Source organism: Cyanistes caeruleus, chromosome 25, assembly GCF_971803275.1.
Source record: "Cyanistes caeruleus chromosome 25, bCyaCae1.hap1.1, whole genome shotgun sequence".
Classification (NCBI taxonomy): Eukaryota; Metazoa; Chordata; class Aves; order Passeriformes; family Paridae; genus Cyanistes; species Cyanistes caeruleus.
Genome location: NC_141725.1, coordinates 4,750,379 through 4,775,156, shown reverse-complemented (window position 1 = coordinate 4,775,156; position 24,778 = coordinate 4,750,379). Strand labels below are relative to the sequence as shown.

The following is a 24,778-nucleotide window of genomic DNA, read 5'->3' as shown; positions in this document are numbered from 1 at the left end:
TCCTCAGATCCGGGAAAGGATCAAAGCCGAGCCTCGATCCAGGATTTTCGGGAAGGAGCGGGAGAGGCCGCTCCAGGGTCCCACATCCCGCTGGGAACTCGGAATTCCCAAACTTTTATCCCAGATTTTCGGGAGGAACCGGGAACGGCCGCTCCAGGGTCCCACATCTCCCCGGGAACTCGGAATTCCCAAACTTTTATCCCAGATTTTCGGGAAGGATTGAAGGAAACGCGGAATTCCCAGGCTTGGGAATGGGCTGAAAAAATTCCCGAGGAATGGAAAAATTCCCGAGGATCCTCAGCTCCAGCCCCGCCTTTTCCCGCATTCCCGAATCCCTCGGGAATTCCGGCCCCGCTCCTCGGGAATTTTCCTGGATTTTGCCCCGGGACACGCCCGGGAATGTTCCAGCCGGGAAAAACCTTGGGAATAAACCTTGGGAATAAACCTTGGGAATAAACCTTGGGAATAAACGGGGTCCGGTCCCGACATGGGAAGGGAAAAAAATGGGATTTTGGGGGTGATTCCATGGGAAAAGTTCCAGGTTTTCCTGGGGAATTCCGCGCTTGGAAGGAGCGGGAGAGGAAATCGAGGCTGGGGTGGGGAAAAAGGGGGGAAAAAGGGGGGAAAATGGGGAAAAAGGGGAAAAAAAGGGGAAAAAGGGAAAAAAGGCGGAAAAAAGGGGGAAAAAGGGGGAAAAAAGGGGGGAAAAAAGGAGGAAAAAAGGGGGAAAATGGGGGAAAAAAGGGGGAAGAAAAGGGGGGAAAAGGGGAAAAAATGTGGAAAAAAGGGGAAAAAAAGGGGAAAAAATGGGGAAAAAAGGGGGGAAAAGGTGGAAAAAAGGTGGAAAAAAGGGGGAAAAAGGGGGGAAAAAGGGGGGAAAAAGGGGGGAAAATGGGGGAAAAAGGGGGGAAAATGGGGAAAAAAGGGGGGAAAAGGGGGAAAAAGGGGAAAATGGGGGGAAAAAGGGGGGAAAATGGGGGAGAAAAGGGAATTTTGGCAGTGGGATATCCATGGAATATCCAGGGATGGCTGTGGTGGCCCTTCAGCTTGGAATTCCCACTGGGAACAGCCGGAATTCCCACATTTCCATGCCCCCAGAATCCCTTGGAATAAAAGGAATTTTCCAAAGCTCCCAAAATTCCTTTCCTTAAATCCCGGGGAGCCTCAGGCTCCGAATTCCCGGGAAAAGCAGGATTTGGGTGGGAATGGATCCAAGGGTGACCTCATTCCCTGGAAAACTGCCGGGATTTTCATCAGCATTTCCCAATTTTCCCAGAATTTGGATTTTTCCCAGGAAAACATCACCCCACCCCCCTCCAAAAAAAAAAAAAAATAATAAAAGGAACCAAATCCAACTTTTTCCCCCCCCAAAAAATCCACGGAAAAACCGAGCTCCAGGGCAACCTCCCCCTATAAAAAAAATCCCTCTCTTCCCAAAAAAATTCCAAGGATTAAACCTAAGGAACAAACAAATCGGATTTTATTTACAGATTCCGTGAAGAAAATTGAAAATTTGTATTTCCAGAGGTTTTTTTTTTTTTTTTTTTGGGGGTTTTTTTCCCCCATTTTAGGGCAATAAAATCCAACGGGATTTTTTAATTTTCCCCCGAACGCGGCGCTGGAATTTTGTTGGATTTTGTGTTTTTTTTTTATTTTATTTTTCCCAAAGTTTGGCTTTGGAATTTTGGGTCTTGCTCATCCCAAAGCGCAGGAGGTGTTGGCGAAATCCCCGGGAAAGGGAAGGAATCCCATCCCAGATCCCTGAAATCCTGGAATTCCCGATGGATCCGGCTCAGATCCCGAGGCAAAACTGGAGGCACTGCTTCCACAAATTCCCCAAATTCTCTTGGATTTGGGATTCCCAGATAAAATCAAGGAATAAAATCAACCCCCATACACACACACACACCCACCCCTCCCCCCCTTCCTGGAGCAGCATTGTTGGATTCCCAAAAATCCCCAAATTCCTTGGAATTGGAGCCTCCTGGGGGATTTTTTTGGGGCTGCTCCGAACTTTTCCTTTTTACAAGGAAAAAAAAACGGGGAAGTTTTTCCATGGGGGAAGGAGGAGCTGTGATTCCAAAGAAAAAAAAACAGGAAATATTGAGGGGAAAAGAGATGGAGAATGAAGTTTGGGATAAGAATTCCCGGGAAATCTGTTGGGAAAAGCCCTCCTCAGTAGTAAGGTCGCCGTGGGTTGTTCTGTGGGGAGAAAAAAAACCAAAAAAACCAACGGAAAAATCATCAGGATTGGGGAATTTCATCCCAAAAATCCAAGTTTGGGGTTTTTTTTTTTGCCCCCTGGAAAATGGTGATTCCAAAGGAATCCTGGGATTTGTGGAGTTTTCCTTGGCAGGGGTTTAATTGGGATGAAATTGGGATTTGGATGAAAATGGGAAGGGGAATTGTGCATCCAGGGAATTCTGGGAGGGAGAGGAGAGGAATTTTCCAAGTGCAAACATTCCCGGAATTCCCAGAGCTACTGGAGATTCCAGGGATTTGTCCCTGTGCCTGGGGGGGTTTGGGGCACTCCCATTCCAGGGGATCCATCCCTGCCCCATTCCTGGGGCTCTCCCTCATCACTGGCTCCATCCCATTCCCATTCCCATTCCCCTTCCCATTCCCACTCCCATTCCCAATCCCAATCCCATTCCCATTCCCATTCCCAATCCCATTCCCACTCCCATTCCCATTCCCAATCCCACTCCCATTCCCGTTCCCATTCCCAATCCCATTCCCAGCTCCACTGGATCTATCCCATCCCATCCAGCAGTGACAGGCCACCACTGATCCCATTCCCGTTATTCCATTCCCGTTATTCCATTCCTGTTATTCCATTCCCGTTATTCCATTCCCGTTATCCCATTCCCATTCCCATTATCCCATTGTTATCCCGTTGTTATCCCATTCCCGTTATCCCGTTGTTATCCCGTTGTTATCCCGTACCAGTGGGTTGGGCCGGAAGCGGTACGCCATTCCCGTTATCCTGTTCCCATTCCCGTTATCCCATTCCCGTTATCCCATTCCCGTTATCCCATTCCCGTTATCCCGTTATCCCGCTGTTATCCCGTACCAGCGGATTAGGCCGGAAGCGGTACGCCATTCCCATTATCCCGTTCCCATTCCCGTTATCCCATTCCCGTTCCCGTTATCCCATTCCCCCATTCCTGTTATCCCGTACCAGCGGATTAGGCCGGAAGCGGTACGCCATTCCCGTTATCCCATTATCCCGTTCCCGTTATCCCGTTATCCCATTCCCGTTATCCCGTACCAGCGGGTTGGGCCGGAAGCGGTACGCCATTCCCGTTATCCCATTATCCCGTTCCCGTTATCCCATTCCCGTTATCCCGTTGTTATCCCGTTGTTATCCCGTACCAGCGGGTTGGGCCGGAAGCGGTACGCCATTCCCGTTATCCCGTTATCCCATTATCCCATTCCCGTTATCCCATTCCCGTTATCCCGTACCAGCGGGTTGGGCCGGAAGCGGTACACCATTCCCGTTATCCCATTCCCGTTATCCCGTTATCCCATTATCCCGTTGTTATCCCGCTGTTATCCCATACCAGCGGATTAGGCCGGAAGCGGTACGCCAGCATCATGCGCTTGCGGAACGCCTCGTACTCGTCGTCCTCCTTGGTGAGCTCGGCCGGGCGCTCGATCCCGAATCCCGCCCCGTCCGTGGCCGTGGTGCCCCTGCGGGAACAGCGGGAATGCCACGGCTCCGGAGCCCGCGGTTCCCATGGGAACGGCCCCCGGAGCCCTTCCCAAATCCCCACGGTTTGGGGGGAAACAGGGAGTGATCTCATCCCCAGAATCCAGGGAATTTGGATGGAAACAGGGATTGGTCTCATCCCCAAATTCCCAGAAATTTGGATGGAAACAGGGATTGGTCTCATCCCCAAATTCCCAGAAATTTGGATGGAAGCAAGAATTGGTTTTATCCCCAAATCCTTGGGAATTCGGATGGAAGCAGGGATTGATCTCATCCCCAAATTCCTGGGAATTTGGATGGAAGCAGGAATTGGTTTTATCCCCAAATTCCTGGGAATTTGAATGGAAACAGGGATTGATCTCATCCCCAAATTCCAGAGCATCTCTGATTTGAAAGATTCCATCATGGGAAAGGGGAGGTGCAGACAGGAATTCCTGGAGCTGCGCTTCCCTATGGAAATCTGGGCTGGAAATTCAGGATCCGGGGGCTCAGACAACTCCAGCCACAGCCAGAAATCCAGGAGAAAATTCCCTGAAAAACCAGGAATTTTTTTTCTCCCGGGCTAAATTTTCCACGCTCGGTTGAGAAATCCCGGCCAGGCAGCGAATTCCAGGAGGAATTCCCGGAAAAAAGGGAGGAATGATCCCAAGGAAGACTCACTTGCTGACGGGATTTTTAATTCCCTGCCCGTCGGATCCCAATCCCTCTCCTTCCTTCCATCCCATTTTCATCAGCATTTGGTATCCGATGTTTTCCACCGTCAGCTTGAATTCCTTGTACTCGGAATAATCCGGCTCCCGGCCCTCCTGCGGCGGGAAAAACGGGATTTTTTAATCCCACGGATCGCAGGAAAAGGGGGAAAAGCAGCTCCACCCCCCCCCCCCAAAAAATGGGGATTTTTGGGAAAGAACTGCCAGGATTTCCCGGGATTCCAGCCCTGAGGAGGATCCAATAATGGCTCTGGAATTCCAGGTTGTTCCCTGGATCTGGTTGTGGTTTTGAGGCTGAATGGCAGGCTGGAAAACAGGGATGAGGCAGCTTCCCGGAATTCCAGGCTTTGGGAAGGACTGGGAGGTGTTGGAGTTGTGGGGGTTGGGGTTTCCCTGCAATCAGCTGGAGAAAAATTCCCGGTTTTTTCCCAGCTTGGAGCCCAGTGATCCCGGAACCGAGAGGGAGCTGTGTCTGGAATTCCAGGGAAATCCCGATCCGTGGAATTCCAGAGTGGAAAGGATCCTTCAATCCCATCCAGCCCCTTGGGCAGGGACGCTTCCCACGATCCCAGACCGCTCCAAACTCTCCTTGGACACTCCCAGGGACGGGACAACCACGGATCCTTCCGGAATTCCCTCCCAGGGATGGAATTTTTCCCAAACAGAGCGGGAATCGCTCCCTGTTTTCCTGCCCGGAGCAAGGAGAGCATTCCCAGAATCCCAGAAATCCCCACCTTGAGCGCCTTGAAGGTCTCCATGAATTTTTCCAGCTCGTCCGGAGGGAGGAAATCTCCGATGAAATGTTTCCCTCGGCCCATCTGCGTCAGCTGCTCCGCCCACTCTGGAAAAGCGGGAAAAGCCCGAGCTCGCCGAGAATCCCTTGGGATTTGGGGAGGGATGGGGAGGGATCGTCCCTGCAGAGCCTGCTCCAACGGGACTGGGGTGGGATTCCCCCTCTGGAATGTTCTGGGGTGGGATTCCCCCTCTGGAATGTTCTGGGGTGGGATTCCCCCTCTGGAATGCTCTGGGTGGGATTCCCACTCTGGAATGTTCTGGGGTGGGATTCCCCCTCTGGAATGTTCTGGGGTGGGATTCCCCCTCTGGAATGTTCTAGGGTGGGATTCCCCCTCTGGAATGTTCTGGGTGGGATTCCCCCTCTGGAATGCTCTGGGGTGGGATTCCCCCTCTGGAATGCTCTGGGGTGGGATTCCCACTCTGGAATGCTCTGGGGTGGGATTCCCCCTCTGGAATGTTCTAGGGTGGGATTCCCCCTCTGGAATGTTCTGGGGTGGGATTCCCCCTCTGGAATGCTCTGGGGTGGGATTCCCCCTCTGGAATGCTCTGGGGTGGGATTCCCCCTCTGGAATGTTCTAGGGTGGGATTCCCACTCTGGAATGCTCTGGGGTGGGATTCCCCCTCTGGAATGCTCTGGGGTGGGATTCCCCCTCTGGAATGCTCTGGGGTGGGATTCCCCCTCTGGAATGTTCTGGGGTGGGATTCCCACTCTGGAATGGGATCCCACCCCGAGTCTTGCCCATCTCCCTAGAGCTGGAATTCTCTGGAATACTCAAGGCTGGAATTCCCTGGGGAATGCCAGTCCCACCCCCTGCTGGAATTCCCATGGATTGGGATCCCACAGTGGGTTCTGTCCCTTCCCTCTCCCACTGGGAATTCCCAGCATTCCCACCATGGGTTTCACCCATCCCCTCTCCCACTGGGAATTCCCGTAATTCCCACTGTGGGTTCTGCCCATCCCCATTAGGAATTCCCATTGTTCCCACCGCGGGTTTCACCCATCCCCTCTCCCGGAATTCCCGTTGTTATCCCCACCGTGGGTTTCACCCATCCCCTCTCCCAGAATTCCTGGCATTCCCACTGTGAGTTCTGTCCCTCCCCTCTCCTGGAATTCCCGTTGTTGTTCCCACCGCGGGTTTTGCCCATCCCCTCTCCCACAGGGAATTCCCATTATTCCCACCGCGGGTTCTGTCCCTCCCCTGTCCTGGAATTCCTGTTATTATTCCCACCGCGGGTTTTGCCCATCCCCTCTCCCACTGGGAATTCCCGGCATTCCCAACACAGGTTCTGTTCCTCCCCTCTCCCACAGGGAATTCCCGTTGTTATTCCCACCACAGGTTCTGTCCCTCCCCTCTCCCACAGGGAATTCCTGGCATTCCCAACACAGGTTCTGTTCCTCCCCTCTCCCACAGGGAATTCCCGTTGTTATTCCCACTGTGAGTTCTGTCCCTCCCCTCTCCCGGAATTCCCGTTGTTCCCACCGTGGGTTTCACCCATCCCCTCTCCCAGAATTCCCGTTGTTGTTCCCACCGCGGGTTCTGTCCCTCTCCCACAGGGAATTCCCGTTGTTATTCCCACCGTGGGTTTTGTCCCTCCCCTCTCCCACAGGGAATTCCCGTTGTTGTTCCCACCGCGGGTTTCACCCATCCCCTCTCCCACAGGGAATTCCCGTTGTTATTCCCACTGTGAGTTCTGTTCCTCCCCTCTCCCACAGGGAATTCCCGTTGTTGTTCCCACCGCGGGTTTTGTCCCTCCCCTCTCCCAGAATTCCCGTTGTTGTTCCCACCACGGGTTTCACCCATCCCCTCTCCCAGAATTCCCGTTGTTGTTCCCACCACGGGTTTCACCCATCCCCTCTCCCAGAATTCCCGTTGTTGTTCCCACCGCGGGTTTTGTCCATCTCCATGCGCCGCAGGCGGTGTTCCCAGGTTCCCAGCTCGCTGTCCACCTCCTCGTCGCTGTCGTAGCCGTGCTGGTGCTGCTGCAGCGCCCGCTCCCACAGCAGCTGCATCTCCTGCATCGCCCGCTTGTGCCGCATGATCATGTCGTACATCTGCTGCATCTGCGCCACGGGAATCCCAACGGGAATGGGAATGGGAATGGGAATCCCAACGGGAACGGGAATCACAATGGGAACGGGAATCCCAACGGGAACGAAAATCCCAACGGGAATGGGAATCCCAACGGGAACGGGAATGGGAATCCCAATGGGAATGGGAATCCCAATGGGAATGGGAATGGGAATCCCAACGGGAACGGGAATGGGAAACCCAACAGGAACGGGAATGCCAACGGGAACGGGAATCCCAACGGGAACGGGAAACCCAGTGGGAATGGGAATCCCAATGGGAACGGGAATGGGAATCCCAACGGGAACGGGAATCCCAACGGGAACGGGAACGGGAATCCCAACGGGAACGGGAATCCCAATGGGAACGGGAATGGGAATCCCAACAGGAACGGGAATCACAATGGGAACGGGAATGGGAATCCCAACGGGAACGGGAATCACAATGGGAACGGGAATCACAATGGGAACGGGAATGGGAATCCCAATGGGAACGGGAATCCCAACGGGAATGGGAATCCCAACGGGAACGGGAATGCCAACGGGAACAGGAATCCCAACGGGAACGGGAATGGGAATCCCAACGGGAACGGGAATGGGAATCACAATGGGAATGGGAATCACAATGGGAACGGGAACGGGAATCCCAACGGGAATCACAATGGGAACCCCAACGGGAACGGGAATCCCAACGGGAACGGGAATGGGAAACCCAGTGGGAACGGGAATCCCAACGGGAACGGGAATCCCAACGGGAATGGGAATGGGAATCCCAATGGGAATGGGAATCCCAACGGGAACGGGAATCCCAACGGGAACGGGAATCCCAACGGGAATGGGAATGGGAATCCCAATGGGAATGGGAATCCCAACGGGAACGGGAATCCCAACGGGAACGGGAATCCCAACGGGAATGGGAATCACAATGGGAACGGGAATCCCAACGGGAATGGGAATGGGAAACCCAGTGGGAACGGGAATCCCAATGGGAACGGTGTGGAAATGGCATTCCCAGTGGGAATGGCACGGGAATGGCAACAGGAATCCCAATGGGAAGAGTGCAGGAATGGCATTCCCTATGGGAATGGTGTGGGAATGACATTCCCAATGGGAACGGTGCAGGAATGGCATTCCCAATGGGAATGGTGCGGGGATGGCATTCCCAATGGGAATGGTGCAGGAATGGCATTCCCAATGGGAATGGTGCAGGAATACAAATGGGAACGGTGGGAATCTCAATGGGAATGGCAGCGAGAATGGCACGGGAATGATACTGGGAATAGCATTGGAATGGGATCGGCAGGAATGGCACGGGAATGGCAGCGGGCCAGAAAGCTCCTTTGGGATTTGGGATTTCGGGGCCGGGATTTTGGGGCCGGGATTTGGGATTTCAGGGCCGGGATTTCAGGGCCGGGATTTGGGATTTCAGGGCCGGGATTTGGGATTTTGGGGCTGGAAATCTCCTTATTCCCCAAACCCTCTGCTCTTCCCGCTGTTCCCAGGGATCCCAGGATGGGAATCATTCCCTGGGGGAGGATTTTTGGGAATCACCTCCTGCTGCTCCTTCAGCTGCTTCTTCTGGGCCTCGGAGAGCTCCGTGACTCCCACCAATCCCACGGGTTTGCCCTTCTCGTATCCCAGCCCCTTCAGGTCCTGAACTGCAGGGAAAAACAGGGAAAAAACCTTGGGAAAAACCCAATCCCACCTCTGGGATCATCCCCTTCCTCCCTCCCTTCGCCCAGCCCGGCTGTGGAGGATTCCAAGGATGGAATTCCCAGGAAATGTCGGGAATTCCGGTGCTTCAGGACTTCAGGGAATCACAGGAGCGGGAAAAAGCTCCTTCCGTGCCTGCCCTGGGAATTCCCGATCCCAGGTTTTGTGTGGAGGTTCCCAGGGCTCACAAAATCCCATTTTTCCTCAGGAATTCCCTCCTCAGATGAATCCCAGCCAGCCCCAAAAACTGGGAATTGATCCCAGATTTTGTGTGGAAATTCCCAAGGATGACAAAATCCCGTTTTTCCCTTAGGAATTCCCTCCTCAGGTGAATCCCAGCCAGCCCAAAAAGTGGGAATTCATTATCCAGGAGCCATTCCCGAGTTTCCAGGAGTCTCCACAGCAGATTTATCCCCAAAAAAAAGCCAGGAAAAGAAATCCAGGAGCGTTTTCCTGCCCCTGGGAGCTGCAATTCCCAAGGGAAATTCTGGTTCAGGAATTCCTCCCTTGGAATTCTGCTGGCTGTTGGATCAGGAATGGGATATTCCCAGGATGGAAAAGGTGATCCTGGGTTCAGAGAGGGAATTAAAGGGAATAAAAAGGCGGGAAAAGTGGAAAAAAATAAAAGGAATTCTGTTTGTAATTCCCACAGAGAGAAGGGAAAATAAAACCACTGGGAAAAAACGGGATGGACTGCAGAGATTCCTTGGAAAACTTGATCCATGTGCAGCTCAGGGAATGAAAAACTGCTCTGGAGCCACACAAAATTCCCAGGAAAACTCAATCCTGGGACACCAATCCCTTGGATACATGGAATTCCCAGGAAATCCCAATCTTCTGGATACACAGAATTCCCAGGAATTCCCAGGCAATCCCAATCCCCTGGATACACAGAATTCCCAGGAAATCCCAATCCCCTGGATACGCAGAATTCCCAGGCAATCCCAATCCCCTGGATACACAGAATTCCCAGGAATTCCCAGGCAATCCCAATCCCCTGGACACACAGAATTCCCGGGAATCCTGACCTGAGAGGGGTGTGGGTGACTCCAGCTGCTGCACCAGCTGCGGCAGGGGCAGCTCCACCTTCTCCTCCTCCGGCCCCCAGCGGCTCTTCCTCTTCCTCTTGCTGCCGCCCGCGCCGGGATTTGGGATCGCGCCGGCCCCGGGGCTCCAGCACGGATTGGGGCTCGCGGCCGGATTCGGGATCGCGGCCGGATTCGGGATCGGAGGCGGATTCGGGATCGGAGGCGGATTCGGGATCGCGGCCAGATTTGGGGTCATGGCCGGATTCGGGGTCATGGCTGGATTTGGGGTCATGGCCGGATTCGGGGTCATGGCCGGATTTGTGATCGGAGCGGGATTTGGGATCGGAGCGGGATTTGGGATCGGAGCGGGATTTGGGATCGGAGCGGGATTCAGGGCCGGCGGATCCGGAGGGGAGGTGGAGGATGAGGACGGGGCAGGAGAGGCCGAGGGAATGGGAAGAGCGGCGGGAAGAGGCGGCGGGATGGGGATGGGGAGGGGCGGGAAGCACACGGGGGAGGGAGAAGCCTCGGGACCGGGTTTGAGGCCGGATTCTCCGGGAAAAGGGGAATTCCCGGGAAAAGGGGAATTGCTGGGAAAAGGGGAATTGCTGGGAAAAGGGGAATTTCCGGGAAAAGGGGAATTCCCGGGAAAAGGGGAGCCCCCGGCGCGGGCCCTGCGCAGCTCCTGCAGCTTCTGGCGGTAGTAGCGGTGCCCTTTGCTGTGCGGCTCGTACAGGAACCTGCCGGAGCGGGAACGGCTGGAATGCGCCGGCATCCCCAGGGAATTCCCACAGCATTCCCAGGGAATTCCCACAGCATCCCCAGGGAATTCCCACGGCATCCCCAGGGAATTCCCAGGGAATTCCCACAGCATCCCCAGGGAATTCCCACAGCATTCCCACAGCATCCCCAGGGAATTCCCACAGCATTCCCAGGGAATTCCCACGGCATTCCATGGTATCCCCAGGGAATTCCCATGGCATCCCCAGAGCATCCTCAGAGTCTTCTTCGCTGCATTCCCAGAACATTCCCAGAACATTCCCAGAGCCTTCCCAGAACATTCCCAGAACATTCCCAGAACATTCCCAGAACATTCCCAGAACATTCCCAGAGCCTTCCCAGAGCCTTCCCAGAGCCTTCCCAGAACATTCCCAGAACATTCCCAGAACATTCCCAGAGCCTTCCCAGAGCCTTCCCAGAGCCTTCCCAGAACATTCCCAGAGCATTCCCAGCTCTCCAGCCCCACTCAGAGCTGGGATCCAGCCGTGGAATTCCTGCTTGGAATGCCCAGAGCATTCCCAGATCATTCCCGGCTCCACTCAGAGCTGGGATCCGGCACAGTTTCCTCAGGAATTTTCCTTCCTGGAATTCCCAGAGCATTCCCAGCTCTCCAGAGCTCGGATCCAGCACTGGAATTTTCCTTCCTGGAACACCCAGAGCATTCCCAACTCTCCAGGGCTGGGATCCAGCGCGGTTTCCTCGGGAATTTTCCTTCCTGCAATTCCCAGCTCTCCAGGCTTGGGAGCAGCAAGGGTTTTATTTTCCCTCCAGGAACGCTGGGAACATTCCCAGGGCATTCCAAGCTCTCCAGGGCTGGGATCCAGCACTGGATTTTTTCCTCCCTGCAATTCCCAGAGCATTCCCAGAGCATTCCCAGCTCTCCAGCACCATCCCGTGTGTTCCTGCAGCCAGTGCAGCTTCCCCTGGGAGCAGGGAATGCGATTCCCACAATTCCAGGAAGGAAAAGCAGCCCCAGGAATCCGGAATTTTCCCTGGGATCTCCCTGCTGTTCTCAGCCCACCCAACTCTCACCTCGCTAAAACCACACTATCCTTGGAAACTCAGAATTCCCACAATTTCCTCTGGGAATTCCCAGGGAATTTCTTGGAAAAGAACCCCAGGAATGAGGAATGTGCAGGGTTCTCCCTGCTCCCACCTCATCCCCCTCTGCACCCCAAACCTGAACCCCCCAAACTCCTGCCACTGTGTCCCAATAAACTCTGAATTCCCACACTTTTCCCAGGGAATTATTCCCTGTGAATTCCCAGGAAAATCCCCCCAGGAGCCAGGAATTGTTCCCTACCTGAGGGTGGGGATCTCCCTGTCGTTCTCATCCCTCTCTGCACCCCAAACCTGAACCCCCTCAACTCTCACTGCCCCAAAACCTCAACCCCAGTATTCCCACACTTTTCCCTGGGAATTCCCTGGGAATTATTCCCAGGAAAATCCCCCCAGGAGCCGGGAATTGTTCCCTACCTGAAGGCGGGGTTCTCCCTGTTGTTCTGCTCCCACCTCATCCCTCTCTGCACCCCAAACCTGAGCCCCCCCAACTCCTGCCACTGTGTCCCAATAAACCCTGAATTCCCACGCTTTTCCCAGGGAATTATTCCCTGTGAATTCCCAGGAAAATCCCCCCCAGGAGCCGGGAATTGTTCCCTACCTGAGGGTGGGGATCTCCCTGTCATTCTCATCCCCCTCTGCACCCCAAACCTGAGCCCCACAACTCTCACCACCCTAAAACCTCAACCCCAGTATTCCCACGCTTTTCCCAGGGAATTATTCCCTGGGAATTCCCAGGAAAATCCCCCCAGGAGCTGGGAACTGTTCCCTACCTGAAGGCAGGGACTGCCCTGCTGTTCTCATCCCCCTCTGCACCCCAAATCTGAACCCCCTCAACTCTCACTGCCCCAAAACCTCAACCCCAGTATTCCCACGCTTTTCCCTGGGAATTCACTGGGAATTATTCCCAGGAAAATCCCCCCAGGAGCCGGGAACTGTTCCCTACCTGAAGGCGGGGTTCTCCCTGTTGTTCTGCTCCCACCTCATCCCCCTCTGCACCCCAAACCTGAGCCCCCCAAACTCCTGCCACTGTGTCCCAATAAACCAATAAACCCCAATGAATTCCCACACTTTTCCCTGTGAATTCCCTGTGAATTCCCAGGAAAAGCCCCCCAGGAGCCGGGAATTGTTCCCTACCTGAAGGCGGGGTTCTCCCTGTTGTTCTGCTCCCACCTCATCCCTCTCTGCACCCCAAACCTGAACCCCCCAACTCTCACCCCAAAACCTCAACCCCAGTATTCCCACGCTTTTCCCAGGGAATTATTCCCTGGGAATTCCCAGGAAAATCCCCCCCAGGAGCTGGGAATTGTTCCCTACCTGAGGGTGGGGTTCTCCCTGTCGTTCTCATCCCCCTCTGCACCCCAAACCTGAGCCCCACAACTCTCACTGCCCCAAAACCTCAACCCCAGTATTCCCACGCTTTTCCCTGGGAATTCCCTGGGAATTATTCCCAGGAAAATCCCCCCAGGAGCCGGGAATTGTTCCCTACCTGAAGGCGGGGTTCTCCCTGTTGTTCTGCTCCCACCTCATCCCCCTCTGCACCCCAAACCTGAGCCCCCCCAACTCCTGCCACTGTGTCCCAATAAACCCTGAATTCCCACGCTTTTCCCAGGGAATTATTCCCTGTGAATTCCCAGGAAAATCCCCCCCAGGAGCCGGGAATTGTTCCCTACCTGAGGGTGGGGATCTCCCTGTTGTTCTCATCCCCCTCTGCACCCCAAACCTGAGCCCCTCAACTCTCACTGCCCCAAAACCTCAACCCCAGTATTCCCACACTTTTCCCTGGGAATTCCCTGGGAATTATTCCCAGGAAAATCCCCCCAGGAGCCGGGAACTGTTCCCTACCTGAAGGCGGGGATCTCCCTGCCGTTCTCATCCCCCTCTTCACCCCAAACCTGAGCCACTCAACTCTCACCCCAAAACCTCAACCCCAGTATTCCCACGCTTTTCCTTGTGAATTCCCTGTGAATTCCCAGGAAAATCCCCCCCAGGAGCCGGGAACTGTTCCCTACCTGAAGGCGGGGTTCTCCCTGTTGTTCTGCAGGGCGATGGCCTCCACCTCGGGCCCCCCCGCCGCCACCATCTGCGCCAGTTTCTCGGCCGAGCGCCGCGTCTCCAGCTCGGCTGGGGGGGAAACTTTGGGCAGGGATTAGTCCTGGGCCCGCCTCAGCCCCGCCCAGCCAAGCCCGGCCCAAGCGCCCCCGGGAGGCCTCGAGCCGGGCTTCAAGGGGGAGAAGTGGTACAGAAACAGTTCAAAACACAAAAAGTTCCGTTTAGATGGGAGTCTGGGGAGGAGGGAGGGGGCCTAACCCAGCCTAAGGACCCCAGGGAGGCTTAAAGTCGGGTTTAGAGGGGGAAAAGTGGTGCAGAAACAGTTCAAAATGTGAAAGATTTGGTTTAAAACTCAATTTAGGGTCAGGGATGGGGCCTAAGGACCCCACTGAGACTTAAAGTTGGATTTTAAGGGGGAGAATTGGTACAGAAACAGTTCAAAATATACAAGATTTGGTTTAAAACCCAATTTGGGGTCAGGAATGGGGCCTAACCCAGCCTAAGGACCCCAGGGAGGCTTAAAAGTCAGATTTAAAGGGGAAGAATTGATACAGAAACAGTTCAAAATATACAAGATTTGGTTTAAAACCCAATTTGGGGTCAGATATGGGGTCTAAGGACCCCAGTGAGGCCTAAAGCTGGGTTTAAAGGGGGAGAATTGATACAAAACCAGTTTAACAACACAAAAACTTTGGTTTAAACCTGAGTTTGGGAGCAGGGGTGGGAGAGATGAGAGATAAAGCAGCTTTGGGCTCCCAAATCCCAAATTTTCCCTGTCTCAGACACTTTTCCCTATAATTAAACCACCTGGAATTATCCCTAATTACAAATTTTGAGGTTTTTTTTCCTGTCTCAGGCGCTTTTCCATAGGATTCCAGCACCTGGAGTTATCCCTGATTTCAGATTTTACCCCTGAATTCCTCAGGAATAAGAGGAAATCCTTTGGAAAACTCCAAATTCCCGAGAATCCCACTTCTCCTCCCCTCACTGCAGGCTGTTTCAGGGGGAAATTCCCTTTGGAAAAATCCCAAATCTCACCTGGAAAAGGGCAGCTAATCCAATCCCAAATTTCCACTCCAGTCCTAAATAAATCCCAAATTTCCCTCGTGCTGTTCCCATTCCCCAGATTTTAGTGGGAATTACCTTTTTGGGAAGAGGCTGCCTGGGAATTTTGATTTTCTTTCCTTATTTCTGCCACTTTCTTCCTGTAGTAAAGGAATTCCCTGCTGTTCTTATCATGCAAAAACCTGGGAAAGAGGGAAAGAAAGAGGAATAATTATCCAAATGTGGATATTCTGGGATAGGAACAGCTCCAACTCCCACATGGACAAATGGAGGAATTACTCAGAATCCACACAAAACATGGAATTGGATTTTGGAATTTTAATTCAAGGGTTTGCAACCAAATTTTTGTTGCTTGAAGGGAAATTAAAGAGGAATCTGTTTAATTTCCCCATGCCCACCAGTGCTGGGATTAAAAAAACTTTTCCACCCCTTAAATCCAAACTTTTCCACCCTTAAATCCAAACTTTTCACCCTCACAGGGAAAAATTCACAATGAATCCAAAGTTTTCCCCCTTCAAATCCAAAGTTTTCCACTCCTCAGGGAAGAACAAGAACCCCAAACATTTCCCCCCCCTCAAACCCAAACTCTTCCCCCTTAAATCCAAACTTTTCCCTCCTTCAAATCCAATCTTTTTTTCCCCTCAAATCCAAACTTTTCCCCTCAGGGAAGAATAAGAACCCCAAATTTTTCCTCCCCCTCAAACCTAAACCTTTTCCCCCTCAGGGGAAAACAAGAACCCCAAACTTTTCTGCCTCAAACCCAACTTTTCCCCCTCAGGGAATAACGAGAACCCCAAACTTTCCCCCTTGGAGAAGAACCAGAACCCCAAACCTTCCCCCTCAGGGAAGAAAGAGAACCCCAAACTTTCCCCTTCAGGGAAGAACCAGAACCCCAAACTTTTCCTCCCCCTCAAACCTAAACCTTTCCCCCCCCTCAGGGGAAAACAAGAACCCCAAACTTTTCCTCCCCCTCAAATCCAAACTTTCCCCCTCGGGGAAGAATGAAAACCCCAAACTTTCCCACCTCAAATCCAAACTTTCCCCCTCATGGAAAATCAAGAACCCCAAACTTTTCCTCCCCCTCAAATCCAAACTTTCCCCCTCAGGGAAGAACAATAACCCCAAACTTTTCCTCCCCCTCAAACCCAAACTTTCCCCCTTAGGGAAGAATGAGAACCCCAAACTTTTCCGCCTCAAACCCAAACTTTCCCCCTTGGGGAAGAATGAAAACCCCAAACTTTTCCACCTCAAACCCAAACTTTACCCCTTAGGGAAGAACAAGAACCCCAAATTTTCCCCCTCAGGGGAAAACAAGAACCCCAAACTTTTCCTCCCCCTCAAACCCAAACTTTCCCCCTTAGGGAAGAATGAGAACCCCAAACTTTTCCCCCTCAAACCCAAACTTTCCCCCTCATGGAAAAACAAGAACCCCAAACTTTCCCCCTTAGGGAAGAACAAGAACCCCAAACTTTCCCCTTCAGGGAAGAACCAGAACCCCAAACTTTTCCTCCCCCTCAAATCCAAACTTTCCCCCATGGGGAAGAACAAGAACCCCAAACTTTTCCTCCCCCTCAAATCCAAACTTTCCCCCTCGGGGAAGAATGAAAACCCCAAACTTTCCCACCTCAAATCCAAACTTTCCCCCTCATGGAAAATCAAGAACCCCAAACTTTTCCTCCCCCTCAAATCCAAACTTTCCCCCTCAGGGAAAAACAATAACCCCAAACTTTTCCTCCCCCTCAAACCCAAACTTTCCCCCTTAGGGAAGAATGAGAACCCCAAACTTTTCCACCTCAAACCCAAACTTTACCCCTCGGGGAAGAATGAGAGCCCCAAACTTTTCCTCCCCCTCAAACCCAAACCTTTTCCCCCTTAGGGAAGAACAAGAACCCCAAACTTTCCCCTTCAGGGAAGAACCAGAACCCCAAACTTTTCCTCCCCCTCAAACCCAAACTTTCCCCCTTAGGGAAGAACGAGAACCCCAAACTTTTCCACCTCAAATCCAAACTTTCCCCCTTAGGGAAGAATGAAAACCCCAAACTTTTCCACCTCAAACCCACGCTTTCCCCCTCATGGAAGAACAATAACCCCAAACTTTTCCTCCCCCTCAAACCCAAACTTTCCCCCTTGGGGAAGAACAATAACCCCAAACTTTTCCTCCCCCTCAAACCCAAACTTTCCCCCTTGGGGAAGAACAAGAACCCCAAACTTTTCCTCCCCCTCAAACCCAAACTTTCCCCCTTGGGGAAGAATGAAAACCCCAAACTTTTCCACCTCAAACCCACGCTTTCCCCCTCATGGAATAACAAGAACCCCAAACTTTCCCCCTTGGGGACCCCAAGCCTTTCCCCCATCCCAGGGAACGCTCCCCATCCCCACCCCATCTCCCCCCTCCCCGGAGGCGCCGTTTTCCCGGCCGGGAGCCGCTCGGGAACGTACGAAAAAGCGGGATTATCCTTGTAGTCCTCCATGGCCACCTTCTCGAGCTGGGGGCCGCCCTCAGCCACGAACCTGGCCAGCTTTTCCACCACCTGCCGCGTCTCCGAGTCCTCTGGGGGCAAAACTTTAAGGATGCTGTCAGTATTTGGGGTTCAACTGTCCCCAAACGGGAAACAGGGAATTACTGCCGAAAACCACGGAGCAGGCACGTGGGAATATGGGGAGAGAAAGGATGAGACGGGGCGGGAAGTTGTTGAAAGGTGTTTGTGTTGGAATTTTGGGGTTTTTGAGGGGTTCCTGAGCTGTTTGCTAAGGGTTCCTACAGGGGAATCTCCAAGGTTTTGGGGAGTTTTCAGCTCATTCCGGTGTTTTCTCCTTATCCCGATCTTTGCTTGGGTGCTTCCAGCTTCTCTGGGAATTTCAGCCTGTTCGCTTCCCGCCCTCCCAGCCAGGAATTCCTTCCCAAATTCCCTTTCTCTGTGTCATGGCATTCCATTCCTTATCCCAAATCCTTCTCCAGCTCTCCCAGAGCCCCTTTAGGCTCTGAGGTTTCCCTGGAGCTTCTTTTTTCCCACTTTTCTTGGGCACTTCCAGGGATGGAGCTTCCCTGGGAATTCCAGCCCATTCCCTCCCCACCCTCCCAGCCTTCCCAAATTCCCTTTCCCAGTTTGAACCCATTCCCTGTGTCCTGGGATCCCATCCCGAATCCCAAATCCCTCTCCAGCTCTCCTGGAGCCCCTTTAGGGACAGGAAGCAGCTCCAAGGTTTCCCTGGAATTTCCTTTCTCCCACCTGGGCACTTCCAGGGATTGGGAATGCTCCAACCCCAGTTGCTCCCAGCTCATCCCAGCTTTAATCGTGGCAGATTTGGCCCCTGCTGGATTTATCCCCTCCAAATCCCAGCAGGGAAGGAGCAGGAGCCGGTTTTTAATCCAGATTCCAGCTGCCAAACCATTCCCAGAACATTCCCAGAACATTCCCAGAACATTCCCAGAACATTCCACGCTGCGGGGCTGGAGCAGCAGCTTTCCCTGCTCCCCCAAAAAAAAAACCAAACCCCAAAACCCTGGAGCAGTTTGGCTTCTGTGCCCAGGAATTCCCACGGGATTTGGGGAATTTTGGGAAGCACAGAGCAGATCCAACGGGATCAGCAGCCCCAAATTCCTGAAAGGAAGGAGAACCCACCTCAGCTCTCCGCGTTTTCCCGGTTTTTTTTCCGAGCGCCTTTCACGCTCCAATCCCGAATTCCCAGGATTACGCAGCCACAAATCCCAGCAGGAAAAGCTTCCGTGGGATTTTGGGAATGGATAAACGAGGCCACAAAGCCGAGCGTGACTCGCTGAGCTCCTTTTATCCCTTCAAACCCACCCGTGAAATTCCCATTTCTGGAGGCAAATCTGCCTCGGGCCTTCCTGGCCTGGATTATCCCCAAAAAACCTGGGATAATTCCTGCCACATCCTGGTTTTTCCAAGCACTCGGGGCCTACAGGTGAGGTTTTCTTACCTGGATTTTGGATTTTACCTGGGGACAATTGTGTGCTTTTGAATTTTAATTTGATTTATTCACACACTGATTTTTCCCTGCACGCTCCCAAACGAATTCCTCATTTTCCAGCACTTAAAATCCCATTTTAAGGACAAGAATTGGGATTTCCTGGAGGGCCTGGCACTCGGCACAACATTCCAAAGGTGCAAATTGGAATTTTTAGGATTTGCCACCCACCAAATCCATTAAAACAAAACATTTTCCTCCCTTGCCGTTATTTTCCTGAATTTTTGGCCGGACAAGCCCTCGGATAATTTGGAGAAGAGAAATCCTTCCAGCCTGAGGTCAAGAAAATTTAAATATTGAGCTCAAGGAAGGTCAGGAATATCTGAAATATCAGGAATTTCATATTTAAAATTGAATCTCATGGATAAAATATCAGGAATTTAGTTTCTCATATCTTGGTTGGATTTGGAGGAGGCCACCAGTGTTAACTACTGGAATTTCTACTCCAGAAAGGAGAAATCTGCCCCAAAACTCTGCTGGGAAGAGAAACTTATGGAAAATTGGGATAAAATAAGCAGCTTTCCACTGGAACCAAGGGAATCTTGTCCCAAATGGATTCTTTATCCTGGAATAAAACCATCCCAAATCCTGCCCCAAACTGAGCCATATCCTGGGAAGGAATCCTGGCCCTCTCTGGTCCCTATCCCAGGATAAATCCACCCAAATTCCCACTGAGGGAATCTTATCCCAAACTGATCCCTGTCCCAGGACCTGAACTCCCATCCCAGGATAAAAAACCACCCAATTCTTCAGTGGGGATTGAGGGAATCCTGTCCCAAACTGATTCCTGGAATCCTGGCCTTACTCTGATCCCTTATCCTGAATAAAACCCACCCCAAATTCCCACTGGAACGCAGGGAATCCTGTCCTCACTGATCCCCTGTCCCAGGAGGGAATCCTGGCCTTCTCTGATCCCAATCCTGGAATAAAACCCACCCCAAATTCTCACTGAAACTCAGGGAATCCTGTCCCAAACTGATCCCCTGTCCCAGGATAAAAATCCATCCCATTTTCCACTGGAACTCAGGGAATCCTGTCCCAAACTGATCCCCTGTCCCAGGATAAAAACCCATCCCATTTTCCACTGGAACTCAGGGAATCCTGTCCTCACTGCTCCCCTATCCCAGGATAAAATCCCATCCCATTTTCCACTGGAACTCAGGGAATCCTGTCCCAAACTGATCCCCTGTCCCAGGATAAAAATCCATCCCATTTTCCACTGGAACTCAGGGAATCCTGTCCTCACTGCTCCCCTATCCCAGGATAAAAACCCATCCCATTTTCCACTGGAACTCAGGGAATCCCATCCTCACTGCTCCCCTATCCTGGGATGGGCATTCCCAGCTCCAGCCCCAGAGCAGGAGCTGCCACTGACCTTTGATTTCCAACCACTGCTCGTAATCCTCTTCCTCATCCTCATCCGGGCCCTGGAAGACGCTGAGGCGGCTCAGGACGGGGCTGGGTTTGGGATGGGAGAGGCTCCGGGCCTGGAGCATGCGGCTCAGGGCCTGGCCCGGCCGCTTCCCCAGCAGCGCCGGCTTCTTCCCGGGGTTTGGAGCCGGGGCATTCCCGGAGCTGTTGGGGGGATTTGGAGGAGTTTCTGAGGGGAAAAGAAAGGGGAAATTATTCCTGGGAATCCCAAATTTAGTGTGGGAGCTGCTCCAGGCCTGGAGGATCCGGCTCAGGGCCTGCTCCGGCTGCTTCTTCCCGGGGTTTGGGGCTGGAGCATTCCCGGAGCTGTTGGGGGGATTTGGAGGAGTTTCTGAGGGGAAAAGAAAGGGGAAATTATTCCTGGGATTTTTGGGTTTGGGTTGGGGTATTTCTGGAGTTGTTGGGGGGATTTGGAGGAGTTTCTGAGGTGGAAAAGAAAGGGGAAATTATTCCTGGGAATTTTGGGTTTGGGATGGAAAAGGCTCCAGGCCTGGAGGATCCGGCTCAGGGCCTGCTCCGGCTGCTTCTTCCCGGGAATTGAGGCTGGGGCATTCCCGGAGTTGTTGGGGGATTTGGAGGAGTTTCTGAGGGGAAAAGAAAGGGGAAATTATTCCTGGGAATCCCAAATTTAGTGTGGGAGCTGCTCCAGGCCTGGAGGATCCAGCTCAGGGCCTGCTCCGGCTGCTTCTCCTGGGAATTGAGGCTGGGGCATTCCCAGAATTGTTGGGGGGATTTGGAGGAGTTTCTGAGGGGAAAATAAAGGGGAAATTATCCACGGGAATCCTGGGTTTGGGTTGGGGTATTCCTGGAGTTGTTGGGGGGATTTGGAGGAGTTTCTGTGGAGAAAATGAAGGGAAATTTGTCCTGGAATCCCAAATTTCCTGTGGCTCCAGGCCTGGCCCAGCCACTTCCCCAGCAGCGCCGGATTCTTTCCAGGGTTTGGGGCTGGGGCATTCCTGGAATTCTTGTGGGGATTTGGGGCAGTTTCTGAGGGGAAAACAAAAGGAAATTATTCCTGGGAATCTTGGGGTTTGGGCTAGGTAATTCCCAGAATTCTTGTGGGGATTTGGGGCAGTTTCTGAGGGGAAAACAAAAGGAAATTATTCCTGGGAATCTTGGGGTTTGGGCTAGGTAATTCCCAGAATTCTTGTGGGGATTTGGGGCAGTTTCTGAGGGCGGAATGAAGGGGACAGATTTCCTGGGAATCTCAGGTTTTGGATGGGAAAGGAAGGACCTACCAGCATTGGATTTTTCCCTCTGGAGCTTCAGGAATTGCTGCAGAAAGCTCCCATCGTTCACAAACTTGTTGGACACTGAGGCCTCGCTCTCGGAGCCATCGTCGCTGAGCGGGGACAGAAAAACAGGAGCTGGAAACTGGGAACTTCCCAGCCCTTCCCATGTGGGATATGGGACAGGGAAAACCCCTGGAATTGTTACTTTTCCTCACCTACCACTGAATCCCCAAAAGAACTCTGAATCTCCTTCCTTCTTCATTAAAATTGGGATTTTCCTCCCTCTGCTCCACCAAAACTAGTGCTCCACTAAAACTAATCCCTGCTCTGTTAAAGCTGGGATTTTCCTACTTTGCTTTGTTAAAATTGGGATTTTTGCTCCCTAACCCACCAAAACCAGGATTTTCCTCCTTCTGCTGCATTAAAATCATGATTTCTGCTTCCTAATCCACCACAACTCTGACATTCCTCCTTCTGCTCCATTAAAATCGAGATATTTGCTCCCTAATCCACCAAAATTGGGATTTTCCACCAAAATTGTGATTTTCCTTCCTTGCTCCGTTAAAATTGTGATTTTCCTCCCTCTGCCCCACCAAAATCAGGATTTTTCCTCCCTCTGCTCCACCAAAACCGGGATTTTCCACCCCCAACCCCGCTTCCCACTCCCCGCCGTTTGCTGGCGGCTGGAATCCCGGGATTCCCGGAATTCCCGCGTACTCTCCGAGCAGCGGGAGCTGCGGGATGCTGAGGGAATTCTGCCGCGCCTGCTGCTCCAGCCGGGCCTCGATTTCCCGTTTTTTCTGGGCGATCAGCTCCTCCTGCTGCAGGATGTTCACGCTGGTCTTGGCCGACTTGGATTGGGACACTCCGAACCAGCGGCTCGCCTTCCCTGAGGGGAAAGGAGGGAATTAGCATGGGAATTGTCGGGGGGAATTAAAGGAATCATCCTAATTCAAGGGCCACCTTCCCTGAGGGAAAAAGGCGGGAATTAGCATGGGAATCATCCGGAATCCAGGGGCCCGTTCCCTGAGGGGAAAAGGCAGGATTTAACACTGATCATCCCAAACCCAGGTGCACATTCCCTGAGGGAAAAGGTGGGGAGAATTAACAGGAATCATCCTAAATTCAGGCGTCACTTCCCCTGAGGGAAAAAGGCGGGAATTAGCATGGGAACCATCCGGAATCCAGGGGCCCGTTCCCTGAGGGGAAAAGGCAGGATTTAACACTGATCATCCCAAACCCAGGTGCACATTCCCTGAGGGAAAAGGTGGGGAGAATTAACAGGAATCATCCTAAATTCAGGCGTCACTTCCCCTGAGGGAAAAAGGCGGGAATTAGCATGGGAACCATCCGGAATCCAGGGGCCCGTTCCCTGAGGGGAAAAGGCGGGATTTAACACGGATCATCCCAAATCTAGGTGTGCATTCCTTGTGGGAAAAGTGGGGGAATTAAAGGAATCATCCTAATTCAAGGGCCGCCTTCCCTGAGGGAAAAGGGCGGGAATTACCATGGGAATTATCTGGAATCCAGGGGCGCATTCCCTGAGGGAAAAAGGCGGGAATTAGCATGGGAACCATCCAGAATCCAGGGGCACATCCCCTAAGGAAAAAAGGTGGGATTTAACACTGATCATCCCAAACCCAGGTGCACATTCCCTGAGGGAAAAGGTGGGGGGAATTAACAGGAATCATCCTAAATTCAGGGGTCACTTTCCCTGAGGGAAAAGAGCGGGAATTAGCATGGGAATTATCTGGAATACAGGGGCCCGCTCCCTGAGGGAAAAAGGCGGGAATTAGCATGGGAATCATCCAGAATCTAGGGGCACATTCCCTGAGGGAAAAAGGTGGGATTTAACAGGGATCATCCCAAATCTAGGTGCACATTTCCTGTGGGAAAAGAGTGGGATTTAATAGGGACCATCCCAAATGAAGGCTCACATTCCCTGAGGGAAAAGGGTGGGATATGAGTAGGGACCATCCCGAATTCAACCTCCCTGAGGGAAAAAAAGCGGGATTAGAGTAAGGATCATACCGAATTCAGTTTCCCTGAGGAAAAAAAAGCGGGATTAGAGTAAGGACTACTGCAAATTCATCTTTCCTGTGGGAAAAGGAGGAAAATTAACGGGGAAACCATCCCAAATCAAGGCTCGTATTTCCTACGGTAAAAGAGGGGAGATTAACACGGGGATCATCCCGAAACAAGGCTCGTTCTCCCCATGGGAAAAGGGAAGGAATAAACTGTGGGATCCGCCTGAAATCAGCTTCCCTATGGAAAAAAAAAGGAGAAAAAACTAAAATCAACAGTGGGGTCTCCACGGACCATCAGCTCAGCTTTCCTACGGGAAAAGAGACAGGCAATGAACAGTTGGTCTTCCTGTGGGAAAAAAAAGAGGAAAAATAAACAACGGAGCTTCCCCGAGCTACCGACTCTGCTTCCCTGTGGGAAAATCGGAGGAAAAATAACGGGGAGATCCTCCCGGACCCTCGACTCGGTTTTTCTGTGGGAAAAGGGAAGGAAATTAACAGAGGAACCATCCCAAAACACCAGCCCGGCTTCCCTACGGGAAAACGATCCGGGAACGAATGCGGGGATCCATCCCGAATTCCCGGCTGGGCTCCGCTGCAGGAAAAAAGGGGGGAATTTAACGGGGAACCTCCCTCAGCCCCCGACTCTGCCGGCACACCCCCACCCTCGGCTCCCAGAGCTCCGGGAACGCTGGGGCCGAGCTAGGGGATGGCAGCGAGGCGGGAGGAGCGGAGCAGAGCCCCAGGAGGGCCGGGGCAAAGCCGGGAGCGGCCGGAGCCGCCCAGCCTGGGCCGTACCTGGCGCATCCCTGTGGTTGTCCATTTTGGAGCCCCCGTCCCAGCATGCCCCGCGCCGGGCGCGCCGCGCCGGGGCCGCGCCGCCGCAAGCCCCCCTGGGAGATGTAGTTTCTCAGGGGGGCCATCCCGCCGGTCTCCCCGCTCCTCCCGCCGCACCGAGCCCAGCTCGCGGGGCGGCCGAACCACCCCGCTCTGGCAGATCCGCCGCTAAGGTCTTTCCCCGGTTCGCTCCGCATCCTATCGCTGCGAAAGGGCGGACTACAACTCCCAGCTCTCCTCCGCTCCTGAGGTGGTGAGACTCCAACTCCCGTCGTGCCCGGC

General features: G+C 52.9%; 1 protein-coding gene across 5 annotated transcripts; it reads right to left on the bottom strand.

Annotated features, from left to right (window-relative positions):
- Positions 1-1,462: 1,462 nt before the first annotated feature.
- SUGP1 (SURP and G-patch domain containing 1) lies at positions 1,463-24,719 on the bottom strand. Of its 5 annotated transcripts, none has more exons than XM_086862482.1 (15): positions 24,458-24,506; positions 23,143-23,234; positions 22,353-22,524; positions 21,642-21,745; positions 20,348-20,572; positions 17,422-17,533; positions 15,061-15,164; positions 13,878-14,001; positions 10,027-10,766; positions 8,837-8,943; positions 7,102-7,279; positions 5,157-5,263; positions 4,373-4,518; positions 3,564-3,693; positions 1,463-2,202 (listed from the first exon to the last, which is right to left on the bottom strand). In XM_086862482.1, exons 1-15 carry the CDS (start codon positions 24,502-24,504, stop codon positions 2,176-2,178), a joined length of 2,415 nt encoding a protein of 804 aa, XP_086718608.1. In that variant the 5' UTR covers positions 24,505-24,506; the 3' UTR covers positions 1,463-2,175. The 5 variants fall into 5 exon arrangements, with proteins under 5 accessions (XP_086718608.1, XP_086718607.1, XP_086718610.1 ...); XM_086862481.1 differs by having other exon boundaries at positions 17,422-17,545; positions 24,458-24,494; XM_086862484.1 differs by having other exon boundaries at positions 17,422-17,545; positions 23,143-23,176; positions 23,667-24,459.
- Positions 24,720-24,778: the final 59 nt, after the last annotated feature.